The sequence below is a fragment of the Macrobrachium rosenbergii genome, chromosome 13 (assembly GCF_040412425.1).
Source record: "Macrobrachium rosenbergii isolate ZJJX-2024 chromosome 13, ASM4041242v1, whole genome shotgun sequence".
Lineage (NCBI taxonomy): Eukaryota > Metazoa > Arthropoda > Malacostraca > Decapoda > Palaemonidae > Macrobrachium > Macrobrachium rosenbergii.
This window is the reverse complement of record NC_089753.1, coordinates 968,016-995,192: the sequence shown is the minus strand read 5'-3', so window position 1 is coordinate 995,192 and position 27,177 is coordinate 968,016. Positions and strand designations below refer to the sequence as shown.

The following is a 27,177-nucleotide window of genomic DNA, read 5'->3' as shown; positions in this document are numbered from 1 at the left end:
TGAAGCCAGTATAAATGTAGCATTTGCGCAGGATTATTGCTTGTGTTTGTAGTAAAGAAGATAGAAATATAGATAAAGCAGCCACAGATGCAACTATAATGAAATGAGCGATGCAAGAATTCCTATAAACTATCATGTGGCATTACTTAAGTCAAAATTCATAGATTAATATAGGTAATAGAAATAGAAGCTGACTAACCAACTGCAGGGCTTTGGCTGCTAACATGGGAGTTGGTCACATTTTCATTTAATACTGTTGTTTAATAGCTACCTTCATGATCCAGTCCCTAGTACTGCATAAAGAATACTGTATTGCAACTGCAGCAAATTGTAAAACATATTTTGTGGGGTGTTTTACTTTCATCCAACCGTGAATGAAAGTATGAACATAAGTTCCTCAAAGAAAATTCCGCAGAATATTCAGCTTTGTTATTTTATTCAGTTATTAAATTTTAATATATTTTAATCTATAAACATAGCTAATTCTTCTGCTGAGTCATGTGAGAACTCAAAATTTGACTCTGGTTCAGTAGAATCAGTTAGTCAACCCGATGGTTATTCATAAAAGTTTGTAAAAACTTTTTTTTGTTACTTCCAGCCTTGAAATGTGTACAGAGCTGAATTCACAAGGAACTTGTAGTTACAGAGATTCTTGCTCAAAGGCACACTCAGCTGTTGAGAAGATGATGCACATCAACTTCTACAGATCATTGTTATGTCCTTTTGTACATCGAAAGGGGTACTGTGAAGAAATGCGGAGCATATGCTATCATGCCCACAAAGGTATTTATGTTCTTGATTAAGGTATTCAGAATTTGTATACAGACAGAAAATCATTTAGTAATTAATATTAGAAACAATTGAATGACAAGTAAATATTCACTTGTATCTCAGTGCTGTTTTTTCCCCTTCTCAGACAGAAACCAGGAACTAAACCTACTTTTTTGTCTCTAACAAATGCTCAATATCTACCTTCTGAGATTAGCTGAGTACTGATTAGCCGCGTTGAGTAAGAGAAATGAGTATTATTGCTGAGACCTCACCCTATGAAGGAAACCCCTTATCTTATGTGTCATATGTAATTCAGTTACAACAATTTTTTTCATAGCACAGCATAGTAAATAGTCGTCATTTTTCTTCCCACTAGCCTATGATACAGTCAAAAGAGACAACATGTTTTTCCTAGGTAATAGTGTCATAAGAGGCAACAATGTTTTTCCTAGGTTATAGTGTCATAAGAGACAACAGTGTTTGGTTTGGTTATTTCTTAAAGAGGGTATTAATAACAATAATGTAAAAATAGTACTGTAAATTATTTTAGTAAAACTACCAATGATTCATCTAGCTGTAATGCTTAATGACACAGTAATGAAAGAATATCACAGTTACCTGGTTGGGTTGGTAGGCTGTCCAATTTCCACTTTCTCACTTGCAGGTACCTGCAGTAAGTTTCCAGTTTTTCAGTTGTGGTTAATGACAATGTCATCATCAGAGAGTTCAATTAGGATTCACAGAGCAAAGGATTGCTCCAATAGTTTGTAATAGTTAAAGTATGATGACAACACCCACTGTGAGGAGTTTATGGGCTAGAAATTATAGAGAATACAGACACCAGCCTACTTACAAACTTTCAGAGATACAAACAGACAGGGTCACAAGATAAAATTGTGTTCGGAGCGCTCCCCTTTGCCACCTGTAAGTTCAGATTTTGCTCTGGGTACCTATTCTGTCAGTAAGAATTTTTTATAGTGTAGTCGCTTGTTTCATCCTCAAGGAGTTACCCTTCCGTGGTCTTCCAAAGCTCCATGGTGACCAGACTAATATCAAAGAATTCTCTTTTAGGTGGTCTTGTAGCCAGGTATTGTGTTGTATTGATAAACACTATAACACGTTATGGAGTATGTAATGGGCTCAGAGATAAGAGGGCATTTTCCCTTATCTTCAGCAAAGCTGAACCCAGTTTTCCAATATCAAAAACGTGCAAGAAGAAGAAGTGACTACTGTATTGCGCATGTGCGTCTGCTATGTTGTCTACAAACGGACTGGCACGAGACCATGGACCCATTACCCTCCGGGTCAAGCAGAAGGTTGTTTATTGAAAGCCAGCACTCCATAAGTTCAGCTTTTTGATTCTCCAGTTTCATTAGCGAGGGTCATGGAAACATCTAAAATCGCAAGTAAGTGCTTATTTTCAAGTTCCAGTTAAAATTTTTAGTTTTAAACTTGAATGGGTAACTTGTGTGTGAAAGCAGGAAACTGGCGTATCTTGTGAACATGTGTTCAGTGCTTATTTACGATCGCTGATCACAAAATTGTAAAAGCGCAAATTGTTCTGAATAATTTGTCATTCTATTTAGATCTTTTACCTAAAAGAAATATTCCACAATTTATCATTAATATAGATAATCCTTTCAGATAATGATGTCTACAATAGTTGAGGCAGTAGCCTACATCAGATTTAGTGAGAATAATTTAGACTAGATTAATAGTGGATGTTGTCTGTAGCCTATAACCTAGGATTACATATCCTCAAGTGTGAAATAAATAACCTGGATTAGGTAGTAACCTAAATTAAGGTAAGAACCTTTTAAGATATAATCTGTTATGGGGCTAGGCAGCATCTTACTTTACACCAAAGACCCTAGGTTAGGTGATAACAGACTACAGATTTTTTCCTTTTATATAGCCTATACACTTGAGCATGACCTGAATAATCCAGGACAAGATAGTACCTATGTTAGGATAAGTGATAACCTTTTACAAAACATCCCATTATTGAGGACTAGATGAAATAGTAATCTGTGCTAGATGATGTGATAGCCTAGCTTTAAGGCTATTTATTAAGGTAATTGTGTTTTATGTAAAGACGACTGGTTAAACCCATACCCTTAAGGGTGAATTAAATAATCTGGATTAGACAATAACCTAGATTAGGTAAGTGATAGCCTAACTATAAGGTTACACATTAGTGAGTTACTGTTTTATATAGTAGACCAAATAGACTAGGAGTATATATAAACAACAGCCTGTGTTAGACAGAAATGGGAGCCTAACTGTAAGGTTACATATTAGTAAGTTTCTGTTTTTTATAGCCTATACATTTAAGAGTGATCTAAAATAATCTGGATTAGGCTATACCCTACACTAGGCAAAGAGAGAACAATTTAGGAAATAACCATATATTGGTTTAAGAGGTAGTTTAGTCCAAATAGCCTAGGATTAGATATAAACAGTATTCTAGGCTTAATAAGGTGATAACCAGTTTTTACGACTAGGATGTATCCTATCTATAAGGCTACATATTAGTGGAGTTCATATGTAGCCAATATCCTTAAAGGCAATATAAACCTCAAACAGGCAGTAGCGTAACCAGATTAAGTAGGAACCCCTTTTTAAGAGAATATCTTACCATTAGCCTAAAACATCAGTTGCCAAATATCAAATAAAGGGTAGTCTCGGCCACATAAAACAGAAAACTAGATTGTAAGAGGGCTCTTTTCTGTATAGTTTATATCTTTAAGTTTTAGATAAGCCTAGAATAGGCATTGGCCTAGAATAGGTTAAGCGAGAACCCTCTAAGAAATCCTCTATTCTTAGCTTAATGTAGATTACAGGAAACCCCCCGTATTTGGTGTCTCACAATTCGCAGATTTCTCTGTGGAACATATATACACATTAATCGCGGAAAATTCGCCCATTCGCAGTATTTTTCAGTAAGAAATATTCACTAATTACTGTATTTTCACATCATTTTCATGACTAAATGTACTTTTTGTGATAAAACTATTAAAATACTCAGGTATAAGCATTTTTAGAGATTTTTTTGTGTTTGAACTATCAAAATAATCAGTTCTAAGTGTTTTTAGAGGGGCTTTAAGTATTTGTGGATTTTAGCTATTCGTCAAGGGGGGCGGGAGTATGCATCTCCCGTGAATAAGAGGGGTTTACTGCACAGTATACTAAAAGCATTAACCTAAGCCATATAAAGCAGCAGCCTGGTTAGTTAAATTAGTTCATAGCAGTTAGTCAGAATGCCATGAATATTAGAATTGAAATTTTACATAGCCATTACAAAAGGACTGACAGTGTACAGTAAACCCCCCGTATTCGCATCCTCATGCTTTGCAGACTCACCAGATCGTGGGATTTTCTGTGGAACTTATCTATAAATTATTCACGAAAAATTCAGCAATTTCCAGACTTTTTCGTCAGGATAAATTCACTAATTAGTGTATTTTGATTTTATTTTCATGACCAAATACATTTTTTATGATAAAAAATGATTTACAGATTTTCAAGTAATAATAATAATAATAATAATAATAATAATAATAATAATAATAATAATAATAATATAATAATAATAATGATGATAATAATAATGTAAGATTAAATAATATGTAACTCAAAGAGAGAGAGAAAGTTGTTTTCTCCTCTCCATTCAGGATGGACCCAACCTCATTAAAGTGAAGATAGATGCTGAGAATTGATACTACTGTATTAAAATATTAAATTTATATGAAGTACTATTGAAATTATTTTAAAATGATAAGTGTTTCAGGATGTTAGTATAAGCATTTTTAGAGAGTACATTTTATGATAGAATAATGATTTATGGTACATACTAATTTTCGATTATTAATATTAAGTATTATCGTTAAGTAATAACATTAAATAGAAATAATAATTCTCTCTCTCTCTCTCTCTCTCTCTCTCTCTCTCTCTCTCTCTCTCTCTATTTAGATGAGAGCATTTTTCTGACATGTAATATGTACGTATGTGTCTTTTCTGGGCTCGACCTGTGTCACCCAGTGAAATGGTTCCAATAGCACACATTTCTAGGTATAAATATTGCTAAATATACCAGAGAAAAAGCTATCCATAATGCCAGGGTTACTACCCCTGGATCGATCACCACAATGGTGTCGGTATGCACTAAGGGGTGAGTGGTAGCCACTATCACAGATGCTTCGCCCAACAGATTTCTCCATTCTCAAAGCCCCCAAAATGGGTGGGCCGATCCAACCCTTACCTTCCGCTTGCTACCATCTACCACTCGCGCCCGCCATCTTCATTCCAAAATCTAGCACTAACACGAGAACACCGTGTCTCTTTTTTCTTGTGATTTGAACCATTTTCAGCTTTAATCATGTCATCCCACGAGGATTTCGCACCATCTAAGTTGAGTACTTTATCTGGTTGGTTTGTTAAACGTAAGAGGCACAGTATTTATGAACTGTACGTAAAATATGTTTACCAGGTGCACAGCCGTGTGGGGCCGCCAAACGTAGGTCATGGATGCCTCTGTTGCGTTTTCGACCTTCAGTCTCCACATTATCGTTAGCAGAACGAAATTCTGCTTGATACTTTCCATTACTCCATTTCGGTTTTTGGTGCATATTTTGGAGATATTACCATGTCGCTGGTTTAGAGGCGAAGGAACTTCTGTATCATGGCTTGAGCTAGGCTCAACTTTTTCTGATCATGGATTTTGAGTCTTTTAATTAGTTTCCTTTCCTCCACCAGCGAGTTGGTACCTTCTCGATGGTGTTATTATTATTTTCATGATTATAGCTAATATGTATAAGGATGGATGACATGTCCATTCCTGGATTAGTTTATGCATGTGATTTGGCGTCAGAGGTAGGCCATCTTGGTACCTAATGTTACCTACGAATGATTTTCGGGTTCCTTCTCTGCCACCGAATCATTTATGTTTATTTATATATATAATCTTAGGCTAACCCACATCATGGGTGGTTAACATTATATTTTATATTATTTGCTCTAATATCAAGGTTGGTTTTAATTCTATCATTGGGTAGTTACTATCCTAGCCTACCTGCCCAGGCCGTGATACGGTTTTGGAGGGTTAGGCTAGGCATGACTTGCGCTCTTATACATGCTCAGGCTTCCTAGCTCACCTGACCAGGCCGTTTTACGGTTTTGGAGGGTGAAGTTAGGCTAGTGAGAGAGTTCCTCATTCACACTTAGCCCACCTGACCAGCCCGTTAGGTTTTGGAGGGTGAGGTTAGGCTAGTGAGAGACTTCCTCATTCACACTTAGCCCACCTGGCCAGGCCGTTAGGTTTTGGAGGGTGAGGTTAGAATAGTGACAGGGCTCCTCAATTCATACCTTGCCACCTGACCAGGCCGATTCGGTTTTGGAGGGTGAGGCTAGATTATTACAAAGGTTCTTCTCTCCCCACACCTGTAACGCTCATCCTAGCCCTCCTGACCAGACCAAAAAGTTTTGGTTTTGGAAGGTAGGCTAGGAACAGGAGGTTATGCTCCGGCTTTTTCGTCTATTTAGCCTAGTCCTTCTTTACCTGAACGATTAGAATTTGGCGACATTGCCTGGGCGACATCCTCGTAAGAGGAAAACCGATCGCTTGTGCTCGGCACCCCCGTATAGGAGGTTGTACTTGGCTTCTCGGAGGGTGCGTCCACCTGACTGGTCGCCGTTCCGTCGGGTTTCCGCCACTCACCTACCTTTCCCGTGAAAGCAAATAAGAGTTACGATATGATAGATTTAGTTGTTTTTAAAGTACTTTGTGTTTACCGCCTGCTTGAGGTGGAGGAATCTCCGCCAGACTAGTCAGATCTCTCGTTTGTTATTGTCCATTTAACCACTCCGGTGGGTATGGTTTCCGGCATGTTTTACGGTTTCCATTATTTGGTTACTGCCCTGGGCGATTTGAGAGATGGGCTATGTGCGAACACTCTATTTCGCTCAATTTACGCCGATTCCATATTTTGTGACACAATGAGATTTCTGCGACAAGTCACGGCGGAGTAACATAGAGTGCTTGCTTGTAACTTAAATATTAGTTAACCATTCCGTAGCATAAATCTATTTTAAATAGACTTTTGCTGCCAGACTCAGTTCCGGCGGGTCTTGCCTTGATGATACTCATGTACCATAATCTTGTTAAGATAGACTTTTGCCGCGCTGGACTTAGTTCCGGCAGGTCTTGCCCTGTTGATACTCATGTACCGTCTTTCCACTTACAGATGGTACGTTGTCAGGAGCAAGGGTGCATGGCTGTCCTCCAACAACCCTGCGGGCACGAGGTGTGCCGCTCGCACTCCAGCTGCGCGGTGCATGTTGGGGACCTGGTCGTTTGGCACCCGGACGGCTGTGAGATATGTTATGCTCTTTACGAGCTGGTAACAGATGAGTCGGTAAGTGACAAGAGACTGTTAACCTTTAGTCCCTTTTGATTTTAATGACTCATATGGATATATGCGATAAAAAATTGGAAGTTCCGGCTGCTCAAGAATATTTTTAGCAAGTCCTATCTTCTCTTTCAGTCTAACCAAGCAATCCGAGCCTCTTCACTGTCGACCCTCAAGACCTGGGTCGGCGGATTTGGGAGAAATGTTGCGTCTGGCCACCCCTACGTACTGTCGGAGGAGATTTGCAATCTCCTCTATCCGAATGCTCGGATCTCCGCCGCAGTACCGAAGGAAGTGGCCGCCCCTCTCATCGCGAGGATCAGGGAGGAGACGCAGCCCCCAGAAGACGAAAATCTGTGCGAGGAGGTGACGGAAGAAGTAGCGGCCATCAACATCCACATCGAGCCGATAAGCGTAGATGACCATCAGGTAGAAGGTAGGGCGGTAAGTGAGGCAGGTGGAAGTAGTGAAATTAGATCACTTTTAGGTAGTTCACAATCTTCGTCCTCTTCTTTCCAAGGATTTTCCAAGTCAGCTATCCTTGGGGACAGATCTCGGTCTGTTATCCCCAAGGTGAAAACTCTGAAGAAGAAGGACTTACCCAAGTCTTCTAGACCTCAAAGGTCTAATCCACCAGCTCCCTCTAGGTCGTCACTGGCTCCCAAACCAGTGATGTCCTTAAGTAAGGCTACTCCCCCGTCTAAGGGGTCGAGAACCAGTCTCTCGAAGGCTAAGCCCCTACAGCCTAGCTTCGACTCTGAGGCTTTCGTCGAACTGCTGATGCAGAGGATCAACTCTAAGGTTGAAGCTCGGCTACAAGAACTCTCGTCTCAGCTTGTCACAAGCTTAGAGACCTCTGGACAGTCAGTGGTGTCATTGGCACAGAGGATGCAGGCCCAGGAAAGCTTGCTCTCCGGATTCATCCAATCCAGAGCAGTACAGCAGTCACATGTTGTCCCGGATGCTTCCAGACTGCCCCCCTTTGATAAGGGGAACCCCTGGCGGCTGGCCCTGCATGCCCCCCTGCACGAAGGCACACTGACCATAGAGGGATTGGGCACTCGTCGTCTGGAAGAACTAGAGTTCTTTCCGGCCAACCTAGTGCCTCCCTATCCAGGCTTTGCCAGGTTAACTGAGGAAGCCTGGATTAGATCCGATAAGGTCTCAAAAGAAATGGTCATCTTTCCAAGGGACCAAGCTCAATCCACCCTGATGCGCGCTCTCACTGACTGGGAGTGCGAGAACAAGAAACTTACTCCCTTTAGAGGAAGTTTCACGATGTTCTCTGTAGGGGACTCTATCCCGACCCCCTGCACTACTAAGATTGCAGAGCAGACCCTTCAGGCTGGGATAGAGGGCAAACCCATACCTCAACTCCGGGAGACAGATCCTACTTCTCTTCTCTTCCCCGGAGATTCGGAATGTGGGGTGGGAGCTCCGGCAACGTTCACGGTGGGGAAACTCGATCCCGAGTGTGCCTCCACCCTGTTCAGCGAGCAACTTCCCTGGATTCCGGACGCTCTGCTGAAGACAGAGTTTGAGACTAGATGCAGGTTGAGTCACTCCCTTCATTCCATCACCATCTCAGAGGTAACTGCATTAGCCTATACAGACGAACCTCTTTTTCAGGTCCTCACAAAGTCATTATTGGCATCCTTCCAATCGGACCTTTATGACTTTGTGGTCGCGAGGCAGAACTGCCGAAAGCACATCTTTGCCGACGCCACCATCAGGCATGAGCCCAATAGACTCATGAAGAGCTCTATCTGGGGACCTAACCTCTTCCCAGAGGATGAGGTCAATAATGTCCTGGCAGAGGCAACCAGAGCGAACCAGAGTCTTCGCTCCCGCTGGGGTCTTCCTTTCAAAAGGAAGTCCTCTGAGACCTCCGGACCTCAACCTAAGGAAAGGAAGAGGTTCAGGAGATTCCAGAACTATCGGAAGCCTCAGACTCAGACTATGCTTCAGGCGGTACCGGTCTCACAGATCGGACAGCCTTCCACATCTAAGGCACAGCCTCAGCCACAGTATGTACTGATGCAGCCGGCTCAGCAAGCTTCGGCTCCACCAGCCTTCGTGACGTCCCCAGCTTTCAATGCCTCGTTTGAAAGCCAAGGGGCGTTTCGGGGATACAGTAGACATACGAGGGGTAGTAGAGCCAGAGCCGCCTACAGAGGTAGAGCAGCTTCCAGACCTCTCTCACGTGGAAGAGGAGCCCGAAGAGGCAGAGGGAGTAAGACCTCTTCCAATCAATGAGCCTCCTCAGGTAGGCGGGAGATTATATCTCTTCCGGGACCATTGGACCTTCAGTCCATGGGCCCACAGCATAATTTCAAAAGGTCTGGGATGGAGCTGGAGCAGAGGGCCTCCTCCGCCAGTCAGATTCCATCAACCTCCATCCAAAGAATTACTGGACTATGCAAAAGACCTTCTGCAAAAGAGGGCAATAAAGAAAGTCAGGCACTTGAAATTTCAAGGCCGTCTGTTCATTGTCCCAAAGAAAGACTCAGACAAGCAAAGAGTAATTCTAGACTTGTCTCGTCTCAACTTATACATACAATGTGACAAGTTTCGCATGCTGTCAATCTCGCAGGTATGGACCCTACTTCCTCGTGGGGCCGTCACCACCTCTGTAGATCTTTCAGACGCATACTATCACGTCCTGATTGCGAGAAATTTCTCTCCTTACCTAGGGTTCAGACTAGGAAAACAAGCATACTCGTTCAGAGTCATGCCATTCGGGCTCAACATAGCGCCCAGAATATTTACCAAACTGGCAGAGACAGTAGTCCAAGAACTATGGGCTCAAGGGATTATGCTGGCCGCATACCTGGACGATTGGATAATATGGGCATCCAACGCCAAGGAATGTCGAAAAGCAACAGTAACAGTAATCAACTTCCTGGAATACTTGGGATTCCAAATAAACAGGAAGAAATCCCGTCAAGTTCCGGCTGCTCAATTTCAGTGGTTGGGAATCCAATGGGACCTAAACACACACAAACTGTCTCTTCCACCAGCCAAAAGGAGGGAGATAGCCAAAGCTACCAGGCAATTCCTCAAGAACAAAATAGCCTCTCGTCGTACCCAGGAAAGAGTTCTAGGCTCTCTTCAGTTCGCTTCAGTAACAGATTTGTTACTGAAAGCCAGACTGAAGGATATAAACAGGGTATGGCGGAAACGAGCCAACAGCAGAAACAGAGACAAGGTGTCTCTAATTCCGCCGGTATTGAGGAAAAAGCTTTGACCATGGTCGACAGTCAAGAGTTTGGCAAGGTCAGTGCCTCTTCAATTTCCCCCTCCATCGCTAGTGATCCATACGGATGCTTCCCTAAGCGGATGGGGAGGATATTCCCAACACGAGAAAGTTCAAGGAACGTGGTCGACAGTATTCCGCCAGTTCCATATCAACATTCTAGAGGCAATGGCAGTTTTACTAACATTAAAGAAACTACGTCCAGCCAGACAGATTCACATCAGACTGGTGCTGGACAGTGCAGTAGTTGTACATTGCCTAAACAGAGGGGGCTCCAAGTCGAGCCATATCAATCAAGTAATGATTGCAATTTTCTCTCTGGCAAGGAAACATCTTTGGCACCTGTCAGCTACCCACCTGGCAGGTGTTCAAAATGTCATTGCAGGTTCTCTATCCAGGACAACTCCGCTGGAGTCGGAATGGTCCTTGGACAAGACATCGTTCGAGTGGATTTGTCTTCAGGTACCGGGTCTCCAGGTAGACCTGTTTGCCACAGAGAGCAACCACAAGCTTCCGTGTTACATTGCTCCCAATCTAGACCCTCTAGCTCATTCCATAGATGCGATGTCAATCGACTGGAACAGATGGCAAAGGATCTGTTTCCACCAATAAACCTACTGATGAAAGTTTTACACAAACTCAGATCATTCAAAGGTCAAGTATCACTTGTGGCACCCAACTGGCCAAAGAGCAATTGGTTTCCTCTTCTACTGGAGTTGAAGCTCCGGCACAAACAGATTCCCAATCCAAGATTGACACAAGTAGTGCAAACTCGGACTGTGTCAGCTTCCTCAAGAATTCTGAGTGCCCTAGCTTTATGGACTTCATGTAGTTTGCAGCTCAGAAAGACGCTAACATTGACCCTCTTAATACACTGTTCATAGAATCAGATAAGAGGGAATCTACACTTAGACAATATGACTCAGCAGTTAAAAAGTTAGCATTATTTCTAAGGGAATCTGAAGCTCAAGAAATGACCACGAATCTAGCAATCTTTTTCTTCAGATCATTATTTGAGAAAGGACTTGCCACTAGTACTATTACTACAACAAAATCTGCTTTAAGGAAAATATTTTTACATGGCTTTAATATTAACCTTACAGACCCATATTTTTCGTCAATTCCTAAAGCATGTGCTCGCCTTAGACCAGCAATCCGTCCACACACTGTTTCCTGGTTCCTAAATGACGTACTTAAATTGGCATCAGACACTGATAACGAATTATGTACATACCCGAGTCTGCTAAGGAAGACGTTATTTTTAGTAAGTCTAGCCTCAGGGGCTAGAATTTCTGAACTACCTGCTCTCTCTAGAGAACCGAATCATGTTGATTTCCTCCCGTCAGGAGAAGTTCTGTTGTCTCCGGATCCCAGATTTCTAGCAAAGAATGAGGATCCACAAAATAGATGGTCTCCTTGGAAGATTATTCCCCTTCCACAGGATCTATCTTTATGTCCAGTTAACACTTTAAAAGCTTATTTAAATAGAACTTCTATAAGAACTTCAGGCCCTCTTTTTGTTAGGGAAAATGGGGGTACCATTTCCTTAAAGGCCGTCAGGCAACAAATTCTTTATTTTATTAAACAGGCTAATCTGGATCCAGTACCTCGGGTACATGATATTCGGGCGGTAGCCACCTCAGCTAATTATTTTCACAATATGAATTTTGATGACCTTAAAAAGTATACGGGCTGGAAATCACCAACAGTATTTAAACGTCACTATCTTCAGTCCTTAGAGGCTCTTAAATATTCCACTGTAGCTGCAGGAAGTATTGTTCCTCCTGGCCCAGCTCAAGACTAGTATATAACTTGTTTATCCTTGTTGTAATGTAATTCTTGATTAAATTACCTATTGGTATATTCTCTCGCCTACCTGCCTCGCTTGCTTACCCTGCCTTCTAGCCTTTTAGGTCAGGTCTGCTTCACAGCCTGACTCCTGCCTGTAACTTTGAGATCCTGTTTTTAAGACATAATCTGTTTAGCTTTAAGTATCTTGGTGTTGGTTATTTAGTATTTTTAGGCTATGTGCCTTATAGTTTTTTAAGTATGTTTTGAACTCTATAAATTGGGGTTATTAAAACTCAGTATTGTTCTCTTAGTTTTATTTAGCTCCATTAAGGTAATCCTTTAGATGGTACCACCAAGCTATTGTATGGCTGATTCTCTGTTACTATTTCACTGGGTGACACAGGTCGAGCCCAGAAAAGGGATTTTGACAACGGAAAAATCTATTTCTGGGGGAAGACCTGTGTCACCCAGTGACCCATCCCTATACTTCATTTCCCACCCGGATAGCATACCAAGCTTGGAGGGTGCTAATTTTGGGATGATGATGGCGGGCACGAGTGGTAGATGGCAGCAAGCAGAAGGTAATGGTTGGATCGGCCCACCCATTTTGGGGGCTTTGAGAATGGAGAAATCTGTTGGGCGAAGCATCTGTGATAGTGGCTACCACTCATCCCTTAGTGCATACCGACACCATTGTGGTGATCAATCCAGGGGTAGTAACCCTGGCATTATGGATAGCTTTTTCTCTGGTATATTTAGCAATATTTATACCTAGAAATGTGTGCTATTGGAACTATTTCACTGGGTGACACAAGTCTTCCCCCAGAAATAGATTTTTCCGTTGTCAAAATCCCTTTTGTATGGTAAATGATTTACCCAATAAGTACTAATTTTCAAATATTAAGATTAATAATAATAATACAGGCAGTCCTCGGTTATCGGCGGGGGTCCCGATCTGGGGGTGTGATGATAACCGAAAATCGCCACTAACCAAAAATCGGCAATTTCCGGGGCTTATTGGCGCTGAAAAGCACCGATTTTTGGTTATCGACGCTACTGTTAGGTATATATCAGCGCCAATAAGTGGAAATCTGCGATTTTTGGCGCTGAAAATTGCCGATTTTCGTCGCTAGACAAGCCCCGTAAAACCGGATCGCCATTAACCGAGCCCACCGTTAACCGGGGACTGCCTGTAATAATTAATAATAATAATAATTATAATAGTAAATGGGGTTTGAACCCGAAGGGAAATGAAAACCCTATTTTTAGTCTGGGAGCCGTGAGAGCCTCATGCAGTTATGTCTGCCTTTGGCAGCGCCCCGGCTATATCCCTTATCAGAGAACTTATAGCACAGGGTTGGCACATATTCATTCTGGTTAACGGAAGCTTGTCACTATTGTGATAGGATATCAGGTCTCGGGGGGGTCTGCACTTTGACCCCCTATCCGCCGATTGATGAATCAATTCATGGCTAAACATCTCCACTGGTTACACCTTTCCATTTGCGCCTCCGTGGCTAGTTCGAATGAATCGGGTCAAAACATGACTACACATCTACTGCGCATGCGCATGTTGCCAACCCAATGTAGGAATAGCCGCGCCTCCCTAAAAGGTTATACTCCCTGCAAATGAAGGGGTGGGCATAACCCAATATACTTAATGCTAACTGGGAGGGTCTGAATTTCTTGTGGCTCCCAGACTTAAAAATAGGGTTTTCATTTCCCTTGGGTTCAAACCCTGTTTTTTAGTCAAAGGAGCCTGCGAGAGTTCATGCAGGTGTACCATAGAACATTTTAACCCCTTCGCCACTGGGACGTACACATGTATGTCTTTTACGGTACAGTAACAAAAGACCGCGACGTATGCCTATACGTCTTTCATCCCTCCTCGAAAAGCAAAGCTGTCTTCTTCAGCTTGGATGGGTTTCAGGCGTAGTATTGTGTACGAGACAGGTGCAGAAGCTCCACCCACTATTCATTCTAGCCAATGAGTGTCCGATGGTCGTCGTGACGTCATATTCATATGGGATATTATAAGGGGTATCGTCCAGCAGCACATGCCAGTGCGCCTCAAGCTGTTATGTATGGAACATTGTCACGATCTTGTGAGTAAACCATTTGGATTCGAATGCTAAACTTTTTTCCCTTTGATTGCAGTTATTTTACAGGTTTTTTTTTATTTTTCAGTATCATGATGTCGGATGATAGTATTTCAGATCTGTCAGATGATTATAGTGATAGTGGTGATAGTTGCTTAGAGGATGACAGCGACACCGAGTATTTAGAAGACATTGAACCCATTGTTGATGAAGGATGGCGGTTCATAACGGATCCATTTTGTGATGTGCGCCCAGACCCACCCCCCGATTTCACGGAGGGTGACAATGTGATCTCTGTTTGCACACCAGACTTCACCTGCCCACGAGATGCATTTTGTTTCTTTTTTTTTTGTGATGATGTTATTGACATACTGTGTGAATGGATGAATGCTCGGGCAGAGGAGTATTTTCGGTCAACAGGAAAGCAGAAGGTAAATGGACTTCTGTGGAGGGCTGTCACTCGTGATGAGATGTATGTTCTTCAGAGCTTGCTGATGATAATGGGGTTGTATAAAATGCCCCGTATGTATATGTATTGGGCACGAGATGCCATGGTAGGGGGTCCAAGGATCTTTTGTAAAGAAGTGATGTCTCAAGCAAGATTTCTTTGCTTGCTGAAATTTCTGAGGTTTGCTCCATTAGACCAAGTGGGAAGAAACGGCCTAAGACTCGTATTGAACCATTTTTTTACTTACTGCCATAATGTAGCCAGAATCTGCTCACACCAGGGAAGGATATTGCTGTAGATGAGGTACTGATGCTTTGGAAAGGAGGCTGGGATTCAAGCAATTTATCCGAACAAAAGATCCAGATTTGGAATAAAGGTTTTTATACTATGTCCTTCAGATCCAAATTGGAATGGCTACTTGGAATTTGAAGTGTATTATGGCAAGGACACAGTTTTTCTCTACCTGACCCAGTTGCTGCTAACCTATCTATATTGGAGATCATCGTAGTTCATCTAATGAAGAATTTGCTTGACAAAGGACATCATGTAGTTACAGATAATTGGTATACCAGTTATCGCTTTGGTAATTACTTACGCACCAGGGACACAACACTTACTGGAGTTGTACGAGCTGGCAGGGAACCCCCTGAGAAACTTGTGAATGAAAAACTCTCCAAACACCAGTCAACTTTTGCAAGGAGGGGCAACACTCCCGTTGTCAAGTATATGGACAAAAAGGAGGTCAATGTACTGACGACTGTATACAGCTGGCATGGTAGAGAAGTGCAAAACATACTTCGGGGATAAAACTGTTTTTATAACAAGCCACTCCATATTGAAAAATATAATAGTCTGATGGGCAGCATTGACATGGCAGACCAGCTGCTCGAACCATATGCCTTTGGAAAGAAATCCCTTGCCTGGTAAAAACTTGGTATACATTTTATCTTTTGCATACTGCTGAACTCCTACTTGGCCTACAAGAACCAAAAATGTTACAAGAAGGACTTCATGGCATTCATCCTCGAAGTCAGTAAGGGTTTGGTATTTCACCACAGTCCCAGTGGTAGGGCCATGCTCGAGGCAGAAGAGGAGGCGAAGTCACAGAAACCCACAAAGATGCCTAATATGGACGTCATACATTCCTGGGTTCGATTTCAACCCAAGAAACAGAAGAAATGTCGCATCTGCACCAGGGACTTCAAGAAGAGGAAGGATACCACTTACCACACCCCTGGATGCCCCAGGGAGCCTGGATTATGCTCGAAAGAACACTTTATAGCTTGGCACTGTCATGCACATAAAAAACGAGGTTCCGAAGCCCCAAGGGCTGGGTCTTCGAGGCAGTAATAATCAACCCTTCCAACCCAAGCACAGCAGAGGATATATTTTTGGTGTTACATACGTACTATGTTTTTTGAAAACTTCTTTCATTTTTTAACACTAACATGTAATTTTTATTATCATATTTTTTCTACTACAAGTTGTAGTAGTAGTGGTATTACTGTTGAACTTTTTTATTATTATTATTGTTATATTATTATTATTATTATTATTATTGTTATTATTATTATTATTATTACCAATGCCGTAAACATTCATTGATGTATACGCTGTTTCCATATGAACCTAGACTAACTGTTTCCGTAAGAAAACTAGTATATACTGCTATTACTACTAGTACTATTTTACTAATACTTTACTACTTTTTCTGCTACTTTATTTCTACTACTTTACTACTATTTCTACCACTTTATAGCTGTTTCTATTTCTGCAATTACTTTTCCACTAAATATTCCTCATTTTTCAATATTATTATATACATATAAACAAAAAATATGAATAACAGAAAGTTTAGTGGGAGCAAATGATGACTGATACATGTATACTCGCGGTCGACGGGAGTCTCATGCGGTATGCAAGCGTTATCGGCAGTGCAACAGGCTGGTGGCGAAGGGGTTAAAGAGGCCTTTTGTATATTTATAAAGCCATCAAACATCATTTGACAGGGAGGATGGACTTTTAGCCACTATCCCTAACCAATAAAGCTTTTTCGCTTCCCTTGGGTTTAACGGGAAATCTAAAATCCTTTCCTTTACGGCTGTAACAGCCCACCCTTTAAGCTGTCTCTGAAGAGACTGTGTGTTGGTGAAGAGCAAAAGAAATAGACTATAATACAAAAAATAACTTCTATTGGTTTTTAAAACACTCACTCACTTTAAAGTAAGAGTTCCTTTTGCCAGCCAATTCACCTTCTGGGCGTCCTTATCTCTTGCCTACGACTTTCCCGAGGGATATGCACGCAGTCTGGACACCTTGTATTTGTTTAACATAGTGTTTGACAAACACTCCATGCCCAGACCACCCCGTGTATTTGGATACGTCCTCCATACTAAAGTTACGGAAAAAGGCAAGTGAGGCTGCGTACTTTCGGAGGTCATGTGACTTTGGGTCTGATCCTGGGCATAGATCTACAATTAACTTACAAATACTGGTTCTGAGGCTTTCTAGGCAAGGTGGGGTGCTTTCGTTTGGTACCAAAAAGAGGGGCCCTTATGTGATATGGTTGGTGCGATCAAGGTACTTTTTCACTGTGGCCACTGGACACAGCTTCGGATTAGAGGGCAAAAAAGGGATAACTATGGGTTTCCGTCTATGAAACGGATTCTCATTTTTAGCTAAAAAATCTCTGAATGAAAAGGTTACTTTATTCTTTCCGAAAGAACAAAACTGATCTCCTCTTTTTAGCGCATGGATCTCCGCTGATCTGGCTCCCATCGCCAGGCCCACTAAAAACAACGTTTTTTCTAACAAAAATTTCATATTATTGTCTGAACATCTGTTCAGAGCAGCTAGGACTATATCTAGATCCCATGATAATTCACATGGTTGTTCACTCGGCCTGCGGAGAACCATTGATTTCATCATCATTTCAAACACTTCTGAATGCACCTCTACTCCGAATCTGTACCTTAAAGGCACCGCAAGGGCCGCCTTGTGATTTTTAGTAGTGGAGGGAGCCAACTTTTTTACGTTAAATAAAACACAAAGAACTCCCCCACGAAGTTATTATCGATGGTAGTTGGTTTACGGTCCCTAACAAATGAGACAAATTTGTTCCACACTGACTGATACTGTTTGGCAGATTTCCCCTTAATATTAGTGATTAAGAATTCCTGACTTCAGGTGACCATTCCATGAAGCACAGGGATCTGAGAAAGTCCACACGTGAAGGCTTTTAATCAGAAAGGAGGAGGCGTAGACAGTTATCCCTTGAACCTGCTGGGAAAGAATAGGAAGATGTAGTGGCTTGTGATGAAAAGTCAACTTCTGTAGGGTTGAAACCAACGGCTGTTCGCCACATTGGAGCAATCACTACTCCCCTCCCTTGAACTCCTTGAGGAGTTGTACTACTTTCATTAATAAATTCGTTTGGAAACAGATAAATGGTCCCCAGCAGGTTCCAGTCCAGCTTAAAAGTGCGTCTCTGGCCACTGCTCGAAGGTCATGATAGGGGTGACAAAATTCGGTAATTTGTGATTGTTGTATTGTTGCGTAACAGATCTACCTGAAGATATGGGTGATCTTGGAGGATCCCGCTGAATGACATGAGCTGTCCAGTTCCCACTCCCCTTCCTGGGCTTTGAATCTGGAGAGGGAGTCTGTTAGGACATTCTGATTCCGAAGGTGGGATGCTGACAGAGTCCATTTCTTCACCTGAGCTAATCTCATGATCCCCAGCACTATATGATTCAATGGTTTTGACCTTGATCCCCACGCTTCAAGCATTGTACCACCGGCTTGTTGTCTATGAACAACTGAATGTGAGATCCCCTCTTGGGTTTCAGTCCTTGAGTGACAGGAGCACTGCCATCATTTCTTTGATACTGATATGGCAAGATTTGAGGGCTCCCGACCACTTTCCGGACACTTTGTTTTGATCTGAGTGTCCCCCCATCCGTCCTTAAATAAGCATCCGTATGAATGGTCACTGAGACCGGTTCGGGACTAGCCGGACTGAAGATTTCAGGGCCTGATTCGATGCCCACAGTTTGAGCATTGTCTTGCACCTCCTTTTCATCGGGACCTTGTGGTCTCTGAATGATTTGTTTGCCTTTAAAATTAGAATCCGGTTCAAATCCTTCAAAGTCGTTTCCAAGACTGGATCTACTATTGATGTGAATAGTAGTTTGCCCTGCAGCACTTCTAGGTTCCTTCTGGAAAAACTCTTGGCTTTTCTGAACCTCTTTACCTGATCAACCATTGACCTCCTGGAGGTCTCTGGTAGGGCTAGCTTTCCGCTTTCTAGACACCATTGTAGACCTAGCCATCTGAACTTCTTTTCTGGCTTCAGCCATGACTTTTCCCAGTTGATTAGGAACCCGAAGTCCTGCAAGGTCTGAACCACTATTTGGGACGCTTCTAGACACACTTCTGTCGATTCCGCCCAGATCAGCCAGTCGTCCAGATACGCCATGACATTCACCCCCTGTAGTCTTAGTTGCTCTGAGATCACTTTGGTAGATTTCGTGAACACTGGAGGCTATTTTGAGGCCGAATGGCATCACTTTGAATCTGCACGACTGGCGACCCAGACGGAATCCTAGATACTGGCGAAAATGAGGTTGGATTGGAATGTGCCAATATGCGTCTTTCAAGTCGATAGAAGAGGTGTAGCTGTCCTTTGGCAAGGTATGTCTTATCTGATCAATCATCAGCATTTTGAATTTGGGATAGTTTATTGCTTTGTTGAGGACAGAGAGGTCCAGAATGACTTCTTTCCTGAGAGTCCCTCTTTGGAACACTGAGAAGCCTCCCCTGGAACCTGATAAAGTGGCATTTCTCTATTGTGTCCTTTATTAGCATTTTGTTGCGGAAGGGGCCCTTCCAATCCCAGCACAGACCTTTCGATACCACTTGATAGGCCCAAGGGGACACTTTCCAGGCTTCCTGGAACTTCTTCAGTCTGCCCCCAACCTGAAATGTCTCATTGGTTGAATTGACCTCTACCACTGTGGCGGGATTTTAAAACACAAAAAAACAGTACACAACACTCACCCTGGTCCTCGGTTGCTGGAAGATGGAGTAAGGCGTCCACGGTCGCCAACACAGCACACAAAACCACACAAACCAAACCAAAACAGAAAAACACACGACTCACGAACATACAGCAACAAGAACAGCACACTAATAAGGAAAAACAACAACTCTGAATCAGCACACAAACAAACTGTTTAAGACCAAAAAAACGACTGACTGGCACTAGCTCTGACTCAAAACTCGCCTCCAAAACCGAAAAATCCTCACATATATTCCACAGACAGACAGCGCCGTAAACAAACTAACGACCTCATCCCTCTTCCAACAACCGAAGCACTCACTAACGACAATTACACTCTCTCTCTCTCTCTCTCTCTCTCTCTCTCTCTCTCTCTCTCTCTCTCTCTCTCTCTCTCTCTCTCTCTCTCTCTCTCAACAAAACATTTTCTTCAGAAATGCTATATAAAAACAAATTTATTCATCCCTCTATAATTCTCCCCCCTTTTAGCATTTCCCAACCAATACCTTCCACACTGCATTCAAATCGCCTTATGCAACACCCACGGATGCTCACTAGCAGGTCCTCTAGATCGCGTTCACGGGCACGCAATCATTCTCTCTTCTAGCAACATTCAAATCCACATCTTCTCCTCCATTCTCTCTCAGATTCACGCTATCTTCTTCACTATTCCCACTCTCAATTTCATCCACAATCTCATCTATACCCTCTAACTCGTTCCCGAATACCTCCCCCAATTCTTCAACTAACCCATCCCATTCGCTCATTGACCTTTCCAATTCTTGCAACGATTCATTCATGCTTTCAATCACTCGTATATTACTGCTACGCTCTCTTACTCTTACACTTTTGCTCACCTCCAACCGTTCACTAACCCCTACACGTTCAGTCAACTCAGTTATATCAAACCCGCATATGCTATACGTTCTATTCATACCATCCCATTCATCCGTATTACATGCTTTATCACTCATTTCCACTTTGGCACTCACACCCCTATCACACAACTTACGACCATTCCGTTCACTTACGTTCTTCCCTTTCTTACGTTTCCTACCATACTCTATCAAAACAAATTGCTGATCCTCATCCAACATCCCCTCACGTACATGCATCACACGCACCGCTTGCATCCTGGAGGATCCACCCATTTGAACCCCCTTCACACTCAGTTTCCCGAATTCGCTGTCATAGTCACCCTCTTTCGTCTACATACACTTGATACATGCCCTTCCATTCCACATTCGACACATTTCGCTCTCGGTTCTGAACACATTCTCGCATAATGCCCATTCTTACCACAGTTGCCACATATTACATTCACTCGGATACCCCTACAACCATTAGCAATATGACCCACATGTCCGCACCTGTAGCATTTAACCCCCCTATCTTTCGTACACTCCCTTACCAAATGTCCCGGTTGCCCACACCCGAAACACGCTCCCAAAGCCCACCTACACTCATTCTTTGTATGTCCTTCCTTTCCACATCTAAAACACTTGGCTCGACTTCCACTCATCGACCTTCCCCTTTGTACACTACTATCCCTAACCCGTCCAACCCGTTGTTCCCTTACAAACCCACCATTCATCCTCACTGGCACCTCCACATTACTTGCTCTTACACTCCTATCTATTACACTATCGGCCATTCTCATTGGGCCCCTCAACACTGCATCCCTAAAGCTTCCAAACTCTGGTACTCTCTCATCTACCCCAGCCCTTACACTTACACTTCTGCTCTCTTTTATAACCCTGTCAAGCTCATAATCTTCTACAATTTCAAAATTTCTCCCCAAGTCAACCTTTCATTCGTCCATCTTTTCTTCTCCTTCTGCTTCAAGTTCACAAATTCTCTAACTCCATCTGGCACTGTCCCTAACAACTTCCGTACTAACTCCTTACATTCATCTATCCCATCATCCCCAAACTTCTTCCTTGCCAACGTCTCCAGCCTACAAGCATACAGTGACAAGGTTTCCCCAGCTTTCATTCTTGCCTCATCAAATTCATTCTTCCTCTTATACTTAACACTCGCTTTCATACGCCTCGCTTGCTCAACTAGTCTAGCTTTCACCTTGTCATACTCAACATCTCCCACACTCATAATAACCCTATACATATCAAGCAAAAACCCAGTCAAATATTCTCCTAATTCTTGTGCCCACACTCTCTTACTTTCCCCATACTTATCCTGACAAAACCTTTCATACTCCCTAAAGAAATCATGCACATCCCTACTTCCATACTCATTATACCTTTCACACCGGGGTACCTCCCTCACATACATAGCCTTTCTCACTTCTTTCTCACTTTCACTCTCACTTTCGCTACTTTCACTCTGTCCTTTCATACCCTCTTCCGAATACAAAGAGTCCACTTCCGCACTTACATTCATCTTACTCATTACACTCTTCTTCCCCCTCTTTTTATCCACTTTTATCCACTCACCTCCATCCACCTCACTATCACTACTGCCTTCACCCTCTCCCTTCTTTCCTGCCTTTCCCACTTCCTTACCCTTCTTACCAATTTCCTTTCCCTTTCCCTTCTTCCCTTTTTCTTCCCCTGACTTATCCTTACTTTCCCTCTGTTCCTTCCCTTGCTTTTCATTCCCCTTTTCCTTACCCTGCCTCTCATTCCCTCGTTTCTTCCTATTCCCATATCACTTTCATCACTCACGCTTCCATTCACTTCTTCCTCCTTTTCTTTCTCTCTTGCCCCTTCACACGTTCCAGAGAACCTGCCTCCAACAGCCCCTTCTCCAAAAACACCCTTGAACATACCTTTCACCATTTCTTCCACACCTTTCATCATTCCCTCCAACTTTTTATCCACCCTCTCTTCTGACTCTTTCATCTCCCCTTTCATTTCTTCTTTCGCACTTCTTAGCATTCCCCCCATCTCCTCCAACTGACTCCTCAATCTCTCATTCTCACCCCTCAACCACGTATTCTCCTCTCTCAACCTCACCAGTTCCTCTTCCATCCTTCTCTTCAGTCACACTACCAGCCACCAATCTCAATTCCAGCTGCAATACCAGCTGCCCCACGTTGGGCGCCAAATATTATGTGGCGGGATTTTAAAACACAAAAAAACAGTACACAACACTCACCCTGGTCCTCGGTTGCTGGAAGATGGAGGTAAGTGGCCCACTTTGAATCGCCAACACAGCACACAAAACCACACAAACTGGAGAAAAAACCAAAACAGAAAAACACACGACTCTTTCAAACATACAGCAACAAGAACAGCACACTAACAAGGAAAAACAACAACTCTGAATCAGCACACAAACAAACTGTTTAAGACCAAAAAAAACGACTGACCGGCACTAGCTCTGACTCAAAACTCGCCTCCAAAACCGAAAAATCCTCACATATATTCCACAGACAGACAGCGCCGTAAACTAACTAACGATCTCATCCCTTCTTCCAACAATGAAGCACACTAACGACAATTACACTCTCTCTCTCTCTCTCTCTCTCTCTCTCTCTCTCTCTCTCTCTCTCTCTCTCTCTCTCTCTCTCTCTCTCTCTCTCTCTCTCTCTCTCTCTCTCACACAAAACGTTGGGAAATGCTAAATAAAAACAAATTTATTCATCCCTCTATACCACCACCTCGTCCTCCCCTGTTACCTTTCTTCCCTCGAAAGGATCCACCTCTTCCACGACCGCCTCGAGCCTCCTGGAACTGCCTAAATTGGGATTGTTGAGATGGCAGTGCACTGCTGCCCTTCAAGGATGGCTGAGAGTGCGGCATAGGGAATTGTTTCTGGGAAGAGGGACCTTGTCCTGGGTCTGGCACAGGAAGAGCTGGTGCTTTAAAAGCCTTCTTATATTGTTGCTGCTTCCTGCGTTTTACCCCCCTTGGGTCTGCTTCCGGGTCATATCTTAGTAACTCCTCAAATTTGATACCTCGGTGGGTAGCAGTATTATTCAGTTTGGTTACTAGGTCCCTAGGGAAGAGGTCACTACACATAGGGGAGGCGAAGAGGAGCTCCTTTACTGGCATAGACTTCTGGTCAGCAAATTTTAGGGCTTGACGTCTAAGTTTTAATTTGGACACCGCCCAAGCCTCCAGAAGATGAATGAAGATTGGCCCCATGTTCTGAATTTGTAACCTTGGGAGCACTGAATCTCTTTGTTGGTCACAGCGGTATGCCTGAGATTCCATTAATGTCAAGGTTTTAATGCAGGACATTAATAGTTTCCTTGCCTCAAACTCCTGAACACACAGGGTGTGGGCAAGGTAAGGAGTGTCCGCAAAAAAGCACGAATGGGCATGGTTTGCTAGAAATTTGCCTTTCTTCATCACCTCTGTGAAGCCTGCTAATGGTTTTGTTAGATCGTCCATGGGATCTGGCAGAACTGTTCCAAAGTCCTGGAGTTCCTTTAAAGAGAACTTTGTCCCATGGGGGGCTGACTCTACCCAGTTCTTTTCCCAAGATTTGAACAGTTTATTGGTGATAGATGGGAACTTCTCACCAACTGGTACTTTCCAGGCGGGAAGGTTCCTAGCAAGAACCTGGGTGCCCAGAGCACTACCTCCCAGGTCCTGGTAGATATTAGAAAGGAAGCCCTTCGCCTGATCTTGGGTAAAAATCATGGTTTCCTCGGTACCATAGCCAGAGTCTTAGGTGTTTGGCATCGAAAAGCGAAACTTACTACCTTTGAAGTGGACAAAGGTTTTGCAAACTCTAACCTAGCTAGAGGGTGCATACATCACTATCATAGAAGATGCCATCCACCGCTCTAGCTAGCCGTGATGCCACCACCCAGGGATTATACTGCTCTGGCTCGTCCTCCACCACTCTCAAATCTGGGAAATCATCTATATTAATGGGTGGATCTGACACTTGTGCTTGCTCGGAGTCTGTCCCTGAGCCCCTGTATCCAAAGATTTTGCAAGTTGTAGTTCTATCAACTTGTCCAGCTTTGATTCCATTGCAGACATCCTAGCTTCTTGTACCGCAAACTTTCTCTTAGTAGAGGCAGTTGTGCAGACTGAAACATTATCCTCATTGACGTCCATAGGAGCCGATTTACTAGGGATGCTGCCAGGAATCGGTTGATCTATTGGGGGTCGAGGCTCAGCATCAGATAGATTCCCCTCATCATCCAGATTTTCAGATTCTCCCAAATCTATTTCATCCCCTGGTATGAAGGGGGGCACCACAGTGGTTGCATTAGGATCCACCACGACATCATCAGGTGAGTTCTCATAACCCCTGACCGACTGAATTCTGGCCGTGGGGAAGAGAAAATCTCTTACACCTTTGTCTGGCAAATAGCCAAGAGGACCTTTTGGGCCAATTTTGGAGAATCCTCTTACCCATGCTCTTCAGTGTTGTATATTAATATTTGCCATGGAGCCAGAAACAGTGTGATCACCCGTACAAGCCCATGACAGCCATTCAGTACATATGTCACACCCTTCCAGACTCCAGTATGGATGGTCCATACCCTGTACACTGCAGGGAGCACACCCCCGACCAAACTCATGCTGAGTCTTGATGGAGTCTATCCGTTTCTTACAGGCGGCATTAGCGCACTTATTTGGCAAAGCCTATAAAAGAAAATAATGCTATGAAACACCCCTAAAATGTTTAAGGAACTATGTTATATAAGCCATTACATCATGAGAAAAAATGAGCATATAGTTTTTATATTTTCGAATGAGGTGACATTCATACTACCATCTCTTTTTATATTCTCGAATGAGGTGACATTCATTCTACTATCTCGAATGGCTGGATTCATGCCCAGTCGACATCCCTGTTCGAGGCTCATCTCCAATGGGCGCTAGGCACAGGGGAAAAAGGGGGGTTACTCACTGGGGGAGAGCTACAACTGAAGGGCAATCTATGATCATGAACAAGGAAGTCGAATAGTATTGGGATTATGTCAGTTCTATGACAGAGCAACAGGTAAATCCATGCCATTCGAGTTGAGGGTATCATAGACCAAGAATGTGGGCTACCATGTAGGCTTAGCCTAGACTAGGGGATCTAGGTATATCCAATATAGGACATCGATCGCCCCAGACGAATAACGTTGGCAAGAATCGATACTCACGACTTCATTGGTGCATGGCAACAGCCTTACAGCTAATAGAACGACATATCTTTATTTGAGTTCATAACTCATTTCCATACTACATTATTTGACATAAAAGAGCTACTATTTCGAATCAATTCGACATAAAAAAGTTACTATTTCGAATCAGTTCGTCATGAGAAAAGTTACTATTTCGAAATAATTCGACTGGAGGTATCTGGTAACTCGACTGGGAGCCAGTGTATCATATGCAATTCTCGTTACGAAACGATTCCGAGTTGAAGGCTTCGACAGAGCTTCGATGGAACCTTCAAGAATGTTCCAGAAGCCTGCATCATTTTTCCACACTGATAATGGGACATAAATCGGAGGTTTTACACAAAAAAACTCATCAAAATGTCCAAAATATAGTTATGTCACATAAATAACACTAAAAAGAATTACCTTAAGTACCGAAAGCGGCTATCATCTGCTTCGGTAAGCCTAAAAGTAGCAAAGGTTAGCCTAACTTTAGCGCTAGCACTAGCGTTCGGGCTATCAATAATTTCATAACAAGCAGGTTTATATAAACTTTCCAAGCATGTTTAACAGTTCATGCTAGGGTTTTTTGACATGCTGAATCTAAAAATCCTACCCTAACCTATGCTTTTCGCTTTAATTAAGGCAGAATCCTAGCCTAAATATGGGTGGCGGTATGACGCTCCCGAGCCATCATTTCGGACACTAAAAAATATATGAAAATATTAGTTAAGCAGGACTGAATTTTGTTACTTCGGTAGGGCAGGTACTTATCTTAAGCCCTGTTGACTGAGATGAAGACTCCATGCCAAATAAAGTTGAAATCCTTCAAATTACGACGGAAAAGATTTTACCACACACACCAAAAAGCGAGGCTAGAAAAACATTGGGTTGGCAACATGCGCAGTAGATGCGTAGTCGCATTTTCACCCGATTCATTCGAACTGGCCACAGAAGCGCAAATGGAAAGGTGTAACCAGTGGAGATGTTTAGCCATGAATTGATTCATCAGTGCGGCGGATAGGGGGTCAAAGTGCAGACCCCCCCCCCCGAGACCTGATATCCTATCACAATAGTGACAAGCTTCCGTTAACCGGAATGAATACGTGCCAACCCTGTGCTATAAGTTCTTTGATAAGGGATTTATCTGGGGCGCTGCCTAAGGCAGACGTAACTGCATGAGGTTCTCGCGGCTCCCTTTGACTAAAAATAATAATAATAATATTTTCGATGAATTTGTGTAGTAAATTTTTTAACATTTTAAAAA

General features: G+C 42.8%; 1 protein-coding gene across 4 annotated transcripts in view; it reads left to right on the top strand.

Annotated features, from left to right (window-relative positions):
* The window catches only part of LOC136844855 (uncharacterized), an 855,665-nt gene that overhangs the window by 589,246 nt on the left and 239,242 nt on the right, over nt 1–27,177 (top strand). For all 4 annotated transcript variants that reach the window (XM_067114093.1, XM_067114090.1, XM_067114092.1 and 1 more), the window contains exon 12: nt 599–783. In XM_067114093.1, coding sequence (XP_066970194.1) covers nt 599–783 — 185 coding nt within the window. The remainder of the gene's footprint in view (nt 1–598; nt 784–27,177) is intronic.